Source organism: Glycine max (genome assembly GCF_000004515.6).
Source record: "Glycine max cultivar Williams 82 chromosome 7 unlocalized genomic scaffold, Glycine_max_v4.0 Gm07_scaffold_69, whole genome shotgun sequence".
In the NCBI taxonomy this organism is placed as follows: Eukaryota; Viridiplantae; Streptophyta; class Magnoliopsida; order Fabales; family Fabaceae; genus Glycine; species Glycine max.
In genome coordinates this window covers 11075-23786 of record NW_024464673.1, presented here as the reverse complement: position 1 = coordinate 23786, position 12712 = coordinate 11075, and the positions used below count along the sequence as shown (strand labels likewise).

The following is a 12712-nucleotide window of genomic DNA, read 5'->3' as shown; positions in this document are numbered from 1 at the left end:
GGAGAGAGAAACCATTGTCAAATTTCGTTTCTTTCTCAACTAAAGCATTTGCATCAATTGCATGTGGTGGACTTAAGTATTCCATGTGCCCAATTTTTTCCCAAGGAATTGTTCTTTGACAAGTTAAATGATTACAAGATTGAGATTGGGAACTTCAAAACGCTTTCAGTTGGAGATTTCAGGATGCCTAATAAGTATGAAAAGTTCAAATCTTTGGCATTGGAGCTGAAGGATGACACTGACAATATTCACTCTCAGAAAGGAATAAAGTTGTTGTTTAAAAGAGTTGAAAATTTGTTGTTGGGAGAGCTGAATGGTGTTCAAGATGTTATTAATGAGTTGAATTTGGATGGATTTCCACATCTGAAACACTTATCCATCATAAACAACCCTAGCATCAAATATATCATCAACTCAAAGGATTTGTTTTATCCTCAGGATGTTTTTCCCAAGTTGGAATCTCTATGTCTCTACGAACTAAGAAAGATAGAGATGATATACTTTAGTTCAGGTACAGAGATGATATGTTTTAGTCCATTTACAGATTGCTCATTCACCAAATTAAAAACCATCAAGGTCGAGAAGTGTGACCAATTGAAGAATCTTTTCTCCTTTTGCATGGTTAAATTGCTTGCGAGTCTTGAAACAATTGGTGTCTCCAATTGTGGTTCTTTAGAGGAGATCATTAAAATACCTGACAATTCTGATAAGATTGAGTTTCTTAAGTTGATGTCTTTGTCACTTGAATCATTATCATCATTCACTAGTTTTTATACCACAGTAGAGGGGTCTTCTACAAACAGGGATCAGATACAAATTACTGTTATGACTCCTCCTCTTTTTGGTGAACTGGTATGATAGTGCATATTTTTCCTTTAAATTTTTTAATTAGTTTGTGACTAATTATTTTTCAGTTGTAAATATGTTAATTGTGTATGTGCTTGCAGGTTGAAATACCAAACTTAGAGAACTTGAATTTAATCTCAATGAACAAGATCCAGAAGATATGGAGCGACCAGCCCCCGTCAAACTTCTGCTTTCAAAACTTAATAAAATTAGTTGTGAAAGATTGTCATAATTTGAGATATTTGTGTTCATTGTCCGTGGCCAGCAATTTGAGGAAACTGAAAGGCCTGTTTGTAAGCAAGTGTAAAATGATGGAGAAGATTTTTAGCACAGAAGGAAATAGTGCAGACAAGGTGTGTATAGGAGTAAATAAGGAAATTTGTATAGTTGACTGAATGTTATGCATTTCTGTTTAGTTTCGTTACCAAATAATGGCTTGTTTCCATCAAAGTGCAGGTCTACGTCTTTCCTAAGTTGGAGGAAATCCACCTCAACGAAATGGATGAGTTAACAGACATATGGCAAGCTGAAGTGAGTGCTGATTCCTTTTCTAGTGTCACTTCTGTGAACATTGATAGTTGCAATAAACTAGACAAAATTTTTCCGAGTCACATGGAAGGATGGTTTGCGAGTTTGAACAGCTTGAAGGTTTATTCTTGTGAGTCAGTGGAAGTGATTTTTGAAATCAAAGATTCTCAGCAAGTAGATGCATCTGGTGGGATAGACACAAATTTGCAGGTTGTTGATGTAAGGAGACTCCCAAAGTTGGAGCAGGTGTGGAGCAGGGATCCGGGAGGAATTCTTAACTTCAAAAAACTGCAGAGTATAGAGATGGATGATTGTAAAAGACTGAGGAATGTATTTCCAGCTTCTGTGGCCAAAGATGTTCCAAAGCTTGAATACATGTCGGTAGAAAGTTGTGATGGAATTGTGGAAATTGTTGCCTCTGAAGATGGATCCGAAACAAACACTGAACAATTAGTGTTTCCTGAACTAACCTACATGTATTTAGGTTACCTATCAAGCATCCAGCATTTCTACAGGGGGAGACATCCTATAGAGTGTCCAAAATTGAAGAAGTTGGCAGTAGAGAAATGTAACAAGAAGCTAAAAACATTCGGAACCGGAGAAAGGAGCAATGAAGAAGATGAAGCAGTTATGTCAGCTGAAAAGGTAAGTCATATAGTGAGACATAAATGGAGAGTGATATTGTAAGATGTGTGGCATACTTAAAAAAGATATAGCCCTGCTAAATATAATATGGATTATTAATTTAACGTCTCTCGTCCCCTAATCCCTCTTTTATTTAGAATTGAAGGGAATGTTTGATAATTATTATAATTTAAGAGCATTTTTTAGTCTTGATGGGACCCCAGAGTAACCAATGTGCTCCATCAGGGATAAGCTTCCTTCTTCATAGTTTACTATTTACTTTTCTTTTATTTTTCTGTAGATATTCCCCAACTTGGAGTATTTGCATATTGACTTTGACGAAGCACAGAAGTGGTTATTGAGCAACACTGTGAAGCATCCAATGCACCGTTTAAAAGTGCTTTCGTTATGCAAAGTTAATGATGGTGAACGTCTCTGTCAAATTCTGTACAGAATGCCAAATCTAGAAAAGTTACGCTTGACGGAAGCTGAACATTTGCTTCAAGAGTCGTCGGAGTCACGTTTGGGAACCGTATTACAGCTGAAGGAATTGTATTTGTGGTTGTCGAAGATAAAGGGTATAGGATTTGAACGAGAATCAGTTCTACAGAGACTAGAGCTTTTGAGCTTATCTGAGTGCCATATATTGAGGAATTTGGCTCCTCCCTCGGTATCATTGGCTTACTTGACAAATTTGAAAGTAGAGGATTGTAAAGGATTAAGGAATTTAATGGCATCCTCAACGGCAAAAAGCTTGGTTCAACTTAAGTCCATGAAGATAAGCGAATGTCATGAATTAGAGGAAATAGTAAGCAATGAGGGAAATGAAGAAGCAGAGCAAATAGTGTTTGGCAAATTGATTACTATAGAACTTGAGGGGCTAAAAAAGCTGAAAAGTTTTTGCAGTTACAAGAACTATGAATTCAAATTCCCGTCATTGGAAGTATTGATTGTGAGAGAATGCCCATTGATGCAAAGATTCACGGAGGGTGGCGCAAGAGCAGCAAAGTTACAAAACATAGTTACTGCTGATGAAGAAGGAAAAGAGGAAGCCAAATGGCAGTGTGAAGGAGACTTGAATGCCACCATACAAGAAGGTTTCAACAAGGTACTTATTCATTTATTTATGATTTAAATATATTTTTATTTATCTTGTTAGTATTTTTTTATTCGTCCTTTTTTATTTTTGTTCTTCAAAGTTATTATTTTTGTTAATTTTAGTCTTTTTAGGTTATTTCATTCATTTTTAATACGCTAATGTTTTTTTAAATTTTAGTCTCTTTAATATTTTAAAATATTCATTTATAATCCTCTGCACGAAATTAAAATTAAAAAAATACAAACTTATAAAATAAAAAATGAGTAAAACATATTACGGAGATCAAAATTAAAAAAGCATAAACTTTCAAGGACTAAAGTTAAAAAAAAAAAACTTACCAGAGACAAAAATAAAAAAATATTAACTTACATTTATCAAATACATATTTAAACTTATATTTATTACAAATTCTCATTTATCAAATACATATTTAAACTTATATTTATTACAAATTCTCATTTATCAAATACATATTTAAACTTATATTTATTACAAATTCTCCTAGTTTTATTAACTTTTCTTCTTTCCTTAAAAAAACAAATTAAAAAAAATTACTTGCCATGAATGAAAATTATAAATCCTTGTTTTTTCCATAAAAAGCCTTAACCAGCAAGTATGTTAAATTTCTTAAGATATAAATATGTTAGCTCAAAAAACCAGCATTTATATAAATTTATTAATCATTTTTGTTTTAAAAAAATTCATTCATAAAATTTAAAATAATACGAATTTGACTACTTCATGTAGCCAGCGTAGTCATAAAGAAAACTTTCCCTCATCTTACAACTTTTCTTTTTAATCAAAATAAATAAACTTCAATTCATATTTGATTGTCATCCATTAATTTTTTGTTAACATTTTTAGTCCTTCTAGAAATTTTTGCTCATTATTAATCCTATTGTTTATGTTATATTTAAGGAAAAAAAACGACTACAAATGGATCGACGAACACATTTTTAGAGGGATTAAAACTTTAAAGAAAGATTGAAAATTGTAAAAAAATTGAGGGGAAAAATTAGAATATAAAAATATGAGGAGTTAAAAACTTAATTAAAAAAAATTAACTTGTTGATTTGTGAAATTGAACAAGTTACATTTGACTTTAAATATATAAAATAATATATAAACGTGATAATAAGTTAACAAATTTATCCATATAATTTGTGACTATTTATATATCTATAAAATAAAAGTCACATGAGACGTTATTATAACTTACAAGGTTGATTTTTTAGTTGGAAAGAAGGATTTGAAGGGTAAAGGATGAAAGAGGTTTTAAGTTACCATACTTTCACTAATATTTTAATAAAAAAACTAACAACTAATATTAATTGATAAAAAAAATATCTTTTATACATACTGAAAAATAAGGATAAAATATATTTTTTTTCTTTTTTTGTTAAAATATAAAATATCGTGAAAATAAAATGACATTATTACACCTAAGAGTAAATGATAAAATATTTCTTAATCGAATCATTCATAATTTCATCATTGATAAAAATAAATTATCATGTTATTTACTTATATATTTTTTATTTAACCTTTTGTGCAGCTATCCATATTTAGTATTTTAGCACATGAATGGCAGAAAGTAAATATTTATTTATACAACAAGAATTTGTAATTTATAATAAATAAATATTTTAAGTATATAAATTATATTATAATTAAATTTTCTAATATATAATTTTTAACATATAAATTACATTTTAAATTTATGAAAAATAATTTATGTTAGGATGTATTATTATTTTAAATAATTGATGTTTTCTTTTAAAAATATTTAAATTAAGTTAGAAACAAGTATGCCGTCAAGTTTTCTTATAGCCTACATTTATCGTGATGAAGGAAGGAAGGTGTTTTAATGGTCCCCTGATGATTGATGATGAAACTTGGAATGTAATTTTATAATAAACAATGGATATAATTGCTCCCTCAAGTATGCCGTCAAGTTTTCTTATAGCCTACATTTATCTGTCTGTCACACAACTCAGTCCCATCATTCTTTGGCGTTGGCTTCCTCATCTTATACCAAAATAGCAAGAGTCCATGGATTCATTTTTTATTATTAATTATTAATTATATAAAAATTTATTTATATTTATTATCCATTTGACTATTGAGTTTTAAGATATTAGGTTTTTTTCATTAAAATATAATAAATATATTTTTAATTAATATGATAATCTCAAAGTAAAAAAATTATTATATTTATTATCAAGAATTTTTCATTGAAAGTTTAAAATAATATGAACAACTAAAAATTTTCACTTCAATTAATTTAATTAATTTAATGATGTCATCCACATATGTGAATTATTTATATATATAATTTAATAAATAAGATTAATTATTTTTTTTCAATAAAGACTGTTATAGATACATTAATCTGTCTCCATTATTATTATCTTATTTCATTATAATCTTATGACTAAAATTATAAAAGAATTGATTATTATTATTATTATAATTTCTATCATATAACATGTGTTTAATTTTAATCCAAATCTATCAAGTTAACAATTTAATAATAAATAAATAATAATTTTTTTTATCAAAATTAATAATATGATGGATTAGATCTTTAACCTACATATTTAATTCTAACAATATATATATATATATATAGAGAGAGAGAGAGAGAGCTATTTTTTTCATTTGTTAAACGGAAATGAAATTTTTAATTTTTCAGACAAAAGTAAAAAAAATTATACTATATAAAAAATATTTTGGTTCCTCCAATATTTTTTTTCTCAAAGTTCCGCCACTGATTTCATGCGTCTCTATGTCTAATATCAAGTTCCTCTCTTTTTCTTTGTCTTCTTATTAACTAAATTCAGTATTAATAAAGTAACTGATTTATGACTAATCTATCTATTTGTTATAATGCAATCGCGAGCTATGAAACTGACATATTAGCCTTTTGTAAATAATATCCTATTTTGCATGCACAGCGTTTGCAGTCTGCAAGTACTGAATCATCTCTTAGTCTCAGAGATAGCCCACTACAAGTGATATGGCTTGACTCACGGTGGATCCCAAAGTCGTGCTTCAGTAACTTGAACTCTTTGACTGTGGATGGATGCCAATTTTTAACCGATGTTGTCATACCCTTCTATTTACTTCCTTTGTTAACTAATTTGGAAGAATTAAAAGTCCGAAAGTGTGGTTCTGTGAAAAGCATATTTGACGTGAAAACAACTACGGGATTGGGAGCAGCAGCCTTCCCTAGACCTCTCCCTTTTTCCCTCAAGAAATTGACTTTAGAGAGGCTGCCAAAACTGGAGAATGTCTGGAATGAAGATCCTCATGGAATTCTAACCATGCAACTTCTACAACATGTTATTGTTGCAGAGGATAATGCAGATCCAAGAGAAGCAAATCTGGAGCTTACGTTCCCTTGTCCCTGTGTGAGCTCATTGAAACTACAAGGTTTGCCCAAGTTCAAGTATTTTTACTACTGCTCACTGCAGTGTCACATGTTCCAGACACCTACCGAGGATGAAATGGTACTATTGTGTTACAACTTTGTCCTTACTGCATAATCTCATGCCTGCAAATTAAATATAATTGCAATACTTCATTTTTATTGTTCAACATGAGTGATATGAACATTCTCTTAAAATTAAAATGTGAGAATTTCACGTACATTGCTATATATATATATGCCGTGTTCTATCTTCTATACCTATTAACTCCCATTTTTCATGTTTTACATAAATAAGTAAAAGAATACACTTAAGGGTACATGTTGCATTCATGACACAACAATGACATTTTAGGTTTGAGCTTTATTCTTATTAATACAGACAATTATATAGAATCTTACACACGCCATTTTACTTTATCAAATATCATGTATGGATGGTTTTCAAATCTTTATAAACAATCTCCCTACCATCTAAAGGATCGAATTTTTCATCATTTTCTTCTCCGGTGGAACCACTACTACCTCCCTTAAGGTCTCCTTTATCACCTTTTCCATCTAAAATTTTAAACTACAAATAAATAAATTTGTTTAGGCACATACCGTATCAAAATCCCTTCCACCTTATTAATAGCTAGCTAGCCTGCAGGTTCATCTCTTTTACAACCTCCCTAACCTGCTTTTGCTTGGTTATCGGTTTCTCTTGGTAGCCTACATCCAACTTACAGTGCCTGTCACTCGGTGAAATAGGACTGGAGATGATCAAGCGTGGAGAATTTCAGACAAACTTCTTACACAAGTTACAAGTTCTTACTCTGTGCTTTCATATTGGGTCGAATGTATTTCCATATGAAATTCTACAACTGGCGCCCAATATAGAGAAGCTTGTGGTGTATGATGGTTCCTTCAAGGAGATTTTCTGCTTTGATAGTCTTAATGTGGATGAGGCTGGACTCCTATTACAGCTCAAAGTCTTATGCTTGGAGTCCCTTCCAGAGCTTGTTTCCATTGGGTTAGAGAACTCTTGGATTCAGCCCTTACTGGGAAATCTAGAAACCTTGGAAGTAATAGGTTGTTCTAGTTTAAAAGACTTGGTACCATCTACAGTGTCTTTTTCCAATCTGACACATTTGCAAGTACAAGATTGCGACAGCCTGCTATATTTGTTCACATCCTCCACAGCAAGAAGTTTGGGTCAACTCAAAACAATGAAGATAAGTTGCTGTTATTCAATTGAAGAGGTAGTAGTCTCTAAGGACGGGGATGAATCACATGAGGAGGAGATTATATTTCCGCAGCTCAATTGTTTGAAACTTGAATATTTATCAAAGCTGAGAAGCTTCTATAAAGGAAGTTTATTAAGTTTCCCATCATTGGAGGAATTGTCAGTAATCTATTGCGAGTGGATGGAAACATTATGTCCAGGTACCCTAAAAGCAGACAAGTTGGTTCAAGTTCAACTTGAACCAACTTGGAGGCACTCAGATCCTATCAAATTGGAAAATGACCTGAACTCTACCATGCGGGAGGCATTTTGGAAAAAGGTATGTTTTCAATTATTTTGATTAAATATGATTGATATTGGTATATGTTGTTGTTATAATGCAAAATATACACCGTTAGGTTAATTAGATTCATCTTCAAATTTATGTGTCAATCCAATTTGGCTAATATTAATTTTTTACGTTAAACTCATAATATTTAAATAATTTAATTTATTTTCTATGTACTTTATCAATGCTACTTAACTTTTATATATATATATATATATATATATATATATATATATATATATATATATATATATATATATATTAATAATATAAAATGAATCCAAACTCTTTCAAGTCATTGTAAAAATGATTTGAAAATTATTTAATTTTTATTTTATTAGTAAACCATTTAATTTTATTTATATTAATCCTATTCAATAAAAGACACTATCAATCTTTTATAATCCACTCTTATATACATATTCAAAATATTTATCTTTTAGCAATTTTAACTATATAAAAAAATTATCTTCTAGGATTAAGATACTAATTATATTTAAAATCTAGATTAGGTAGTTAAAATGTTAGTTGTTCATTTTTTTAATTTTCTTTAACTTTTTGTTATTTCTTCATTTATACATAAAAATAAATTAAATAGATATTAAAAAAATTAGAGTGACTTGAAGAAGTTTAGATTCACGGTATATTATTATTATTAATTACTAATACAAATAAAAGTTAAGTAGTATAAGTTAGGCATATAAAAAATAATTATTTAAATATTAGTGAGTTATAGCTTACTAAAAAATTAAGAGATTCTTTTTTTAGTATAAGGCAAGAGATTAATATAAGTCAAATAATTTTGTTTGCCAACTTAATTGTATGACGTGACTGCAAGCTCAATCTAATGGTATATATTGTGTTGGAGAGAAAAGTATCTTCGAGAACATTTGGATCTTATATTTTGACGGAGATTAAATGTGTTTTATTTATTAGTAATCATTGCATATATGAATTTTTTATAAGGAAGGGTCATTGAATTTGTGTGATTTTCTTATAAATAACTCGTCAGTTGAGACCAATAAATATGTTAATTTTTTTTTTAATTTTTCTAAGATAAAAAAATACTCGACCCACTGTCTAGCTTTGATCATGCGTATGTTTTGTCGAATGATTAATTTTGAATTTTGAAAAATAATCTACTCTCTGATACAAATATCTAGAAACTTTTTTATGAGTGCAACAAAGACATATAAAAAATATTCTGGAAAATACTTTCATTATGTGTATTTGATGATAAATTTAGAATGAATGTACTAGAATCAACTAGTTGAAAACTGTTGTCTCAGGCGCATTCATCCAGAGATCAACTCAAGGAGGCCAGGAGCTGATTTTTTTTCCTTTACAAATTATTTAAATAATTTTGAAGGCAGATTTTGATTAGAGTGCATCCACGATTAACGGAAATCTGGACTATAATCAGAAATTTGTTACTTTTTTTAATTTATTATTTTAAAAATAATTACACTTTAAAAATTGAGAGCACATTAGTTATTTGGTGCGATTGGGGATGCATTTCTTCCTACAGATTAATACTACTCTTTTTTTTATTCTTTTACGTTTGCAGTTATGGCACTCTGCAAGTTGGCCATGGGAATCAGATCTTGACCTCAAAGATAGCCCAGTACAAGAGATATGGCTTAGGCTTCACTCACTGCATATCCCCCCACACTTCCGCTTCACTTACTTAGACACCTTGATTGTGGACGGCTGCCATTTTTTATCAGATGCGGTCTTACCCTTGTCTTTACTTCCTTTATTACCTAATTTGGAAACATTGAAAGTTCGAAACTGTGATTTTGTGAAAATCATATTTGATGTGACAACTATGGAACCACTCCCTTTTGCCCTGAAGACATTGATTTTAGAGCGGCTGCCAAATCTGGAGAATGTTTGGAATTCAAATGTTGAGCTTACGTTCCCCCAAGTCAAGTCATTGGCACTCTGTGATCTGCCAAAGTTAAAGTATGACATCTTGAAGCCATTTACACATCTAGAACCACATGCTCTAAATCAAGTCTGTTTTCAAAAGGTATCATTACTACTTCTATATATATGAACCAATTGCCATCCTGTTAAAATTAAAAAGTTGTGAACCTTTCCCTTATACAGTTATATATGCTATGTTGAGTCTTCTATCCATCTTCTACGCATATTGGCTTCCATTTTTATTTTATTTATCTACATAAGTCAGATAATACGGCTACAGCTACTATTCAATATTGATCATGATGAATTTATAATGGAACATGTTGCATTCATGATGTGAAACAGCATTTGAGGTACGATCCTTATTCTCATTATTTTCTTCTACAATCTTACTAATAATCTCATTTATCATTTTTCCCGTCTTAAAATATTAAAGTCGACATACGGTGTGAATATCCTTTCTCCACCTTATTCTTTTTATGGTATCCTTTTCCACCTTATAAATAGCTAGCCTAGTTCGTCTTTTTTTCTTTTTTGGTTTTTAAGTAAACTGATTTCTTTTAAATTGACTTGTTTGCACCTATTTAATTGAATTGGTTAATTTGTCATTAATTATTGGACTTATTTTAGCATGAAAGTTCATTATTTCAATTATATAAAAAGAGCTGGATCTATAACTGCCCTAACCTGCTTTTTCTTCATTGTTGGTTTCTCTTCGTAGCTTACACCCAACATAGAGCACCTGACACTCGGTCAACATGAACTCAACATGATTTTGAGTGGAGAATTCCAGGGAAACCACTTAAACGAGTTAAAAGTTCTTGCTCTGTTCTTTCATTTTGAGTCCGATGTATTTCTACAACGGGTGCCCAATATAGAGAAGCTTGAGGTGTGTGATGGTTCCTTCAAAGAGATTTTCTGCTTTGATAGTCTTAATGTGGATGAGGATGGATTGGTTTCACAGCTGAAAGTGATATGCCCGGACTCCCTTCCAGAGCTTGTTTCCATTGGGCCAGAGAACTCTGGGATTGTGCCCTTTCTCAGAAATCTAGAAACATTGCAAGTAATCAGCTGTTTGAGTTCAATAAATCTGGTACCATGCACAGTGTCTTTCTCCAATCTGACATATTTGAAAGTAAAAAGTTGCAAGAGTCTGCTCTATTTGTTCACATCCTCAACAGCAAGAAGTTTGGGTCAACTCAAAACAATGGAGATAGGTTGGTGTGATTCAATTGAAGAGATAGTGTCTTCAACAGAGGAAGGGGATGAATCAGATGAGAATGAGATAATATTTCAGCAGCTCAATTGTTTGAAACTTGAAGTATTAAGAAAGCTGAGAAGGTTCTACAAAGGGAGTTTAAGTTTCCCGTCCTTGGAGGAATTCACAGTATTGTATTGCGAGAGGATGGAAAGTTTGTGTGCAGGTACAATCAAAACAGACAAGCTGTTACTAGTCAATCTTGTGGCACCTCTGCTTAACTTTGGATATGATATCCCATTGGAAACTGATCTCAACTCTGCCATGCAAAATCGATAGGCATTTCTGGCAAGGGTATGTCTTTTTATTCAACTGTTATTATAATCAAAAATTTAGTTTTTATTAGTATGTTACGTGACAAGATTAATTTAAATTTTGAAAAGAATTTAATTACTGTGTCTAATTTATAATTAAATTCAAAAAAATTTATCTTTCGTCGTCTTTGTCATAGTCGTGTTGCTGTTATTATTATTATTATTATTATTATTATTATTATTATTATTATTATTATTATTATTATTATTATTAACTAACATAATTTTTATAATTTGTTTAGGATATGACTCCAATATTGCACTTAGAGGAGATTGATTCACCAAGAAAAAATGGTTAGAGGAGATGAACAAATTAAGACCTTTTTCATGAGTCTACGTCAATGCCGCTTTCAGGATTTGACATTTCATTTTCAAACGTGAATTCGACACTAGTACACACTTAAGTGTTTATTTACTCCAGATTATTAAATAATTTACCTGTTAATATAATTTTTGCTCTAAAAAGCAAATTAATATTACTTTAATTCCTAGCTAAGAGATAAGCTAGTTAGTGTGTGTTGAGGAATACAATTAATTGAAAAAGTGAAATTTGATTATTGAACTTAACTTTACAAATTAATATTACTTTGGTTCCTAGCTAAGACATAAGCTAATTAATTGTTGTTTTAGTTAGAAATAGGTGTAATAATTATCCTTTTAAAAAGTTATTAAATAATAATTAATTGGGTTTTTTTAAAGTAAAACAAGATTAAATTAAGAATAATAACAAATATATTAAAAATAGTTACTTTTTTTAATAATTATAAATTTACCATGAATTGCTAGTGACCGAAGTCAAACCACAGAAACAGCAACAGCTACCAAGCAAATAATGCCCACAATTCCATGGGCGTATAGTATCTTCTCTTGAAAGGCAGATAAAACATTTGAGCAATGGCATATCCACAAACAATAATAGATATCCCAACTTCAAAAAGTAAGGGATGTTAGTAACTGCAAAGCTAATGCCTAGTATGGCAGCATGATCAATGGTCTGAAGAAGCCTGTGTGCATGGAGGAGCATCCTCATTAGACGCTGAACGGAAAACGGAGGCAGTGTTAAGACTTTAGCAAGTGCACCAAATCGTGACAAGTAGTAAAGTTCGGAAGTCCGAGTGTCGTGTCCGTAGG

At 30.7% G+C, this 12712-nt stretch overlaps 1 protein-coding gene across 3 annotated transcripts in view; it reads left to right on the top strand.

The window, feature by feature from the left end:
- The window catches only part of LOC100780862 (uncharacterized), a 96657-nt gene extending 84611 nt beyond the window's left edge, over positions 1 to 12046 (top strand). For 2 of the 3 annotated variants that reach the window (XM_041013681.1, XM_041013683.1), the window contains 3 exons: positions 9962 to 10112; positions 10731 to 11561; positions 11824 to 12046. In XM_041013681.1, the coding sequence (XP_040869615.1) occupies positions 9962 to 10112; positions 10731 to 11546 (967 nt within the window). In that variant the 3' untranslated portion in view covers positions 11547 to 11561; positions 11824 to 12046. Of the gene's footprint in view, positions 1 to 9647; positions 10113 to 10730; positions 11562 to 11823 lie in introns of all 3 variants that reach the window. The other variant, XM_041013682.1, reaches the window with a different exon arrangement.
- The last annotated feature ends 666 nt before the right edge of the window (positions 12047 to 12712 follow it).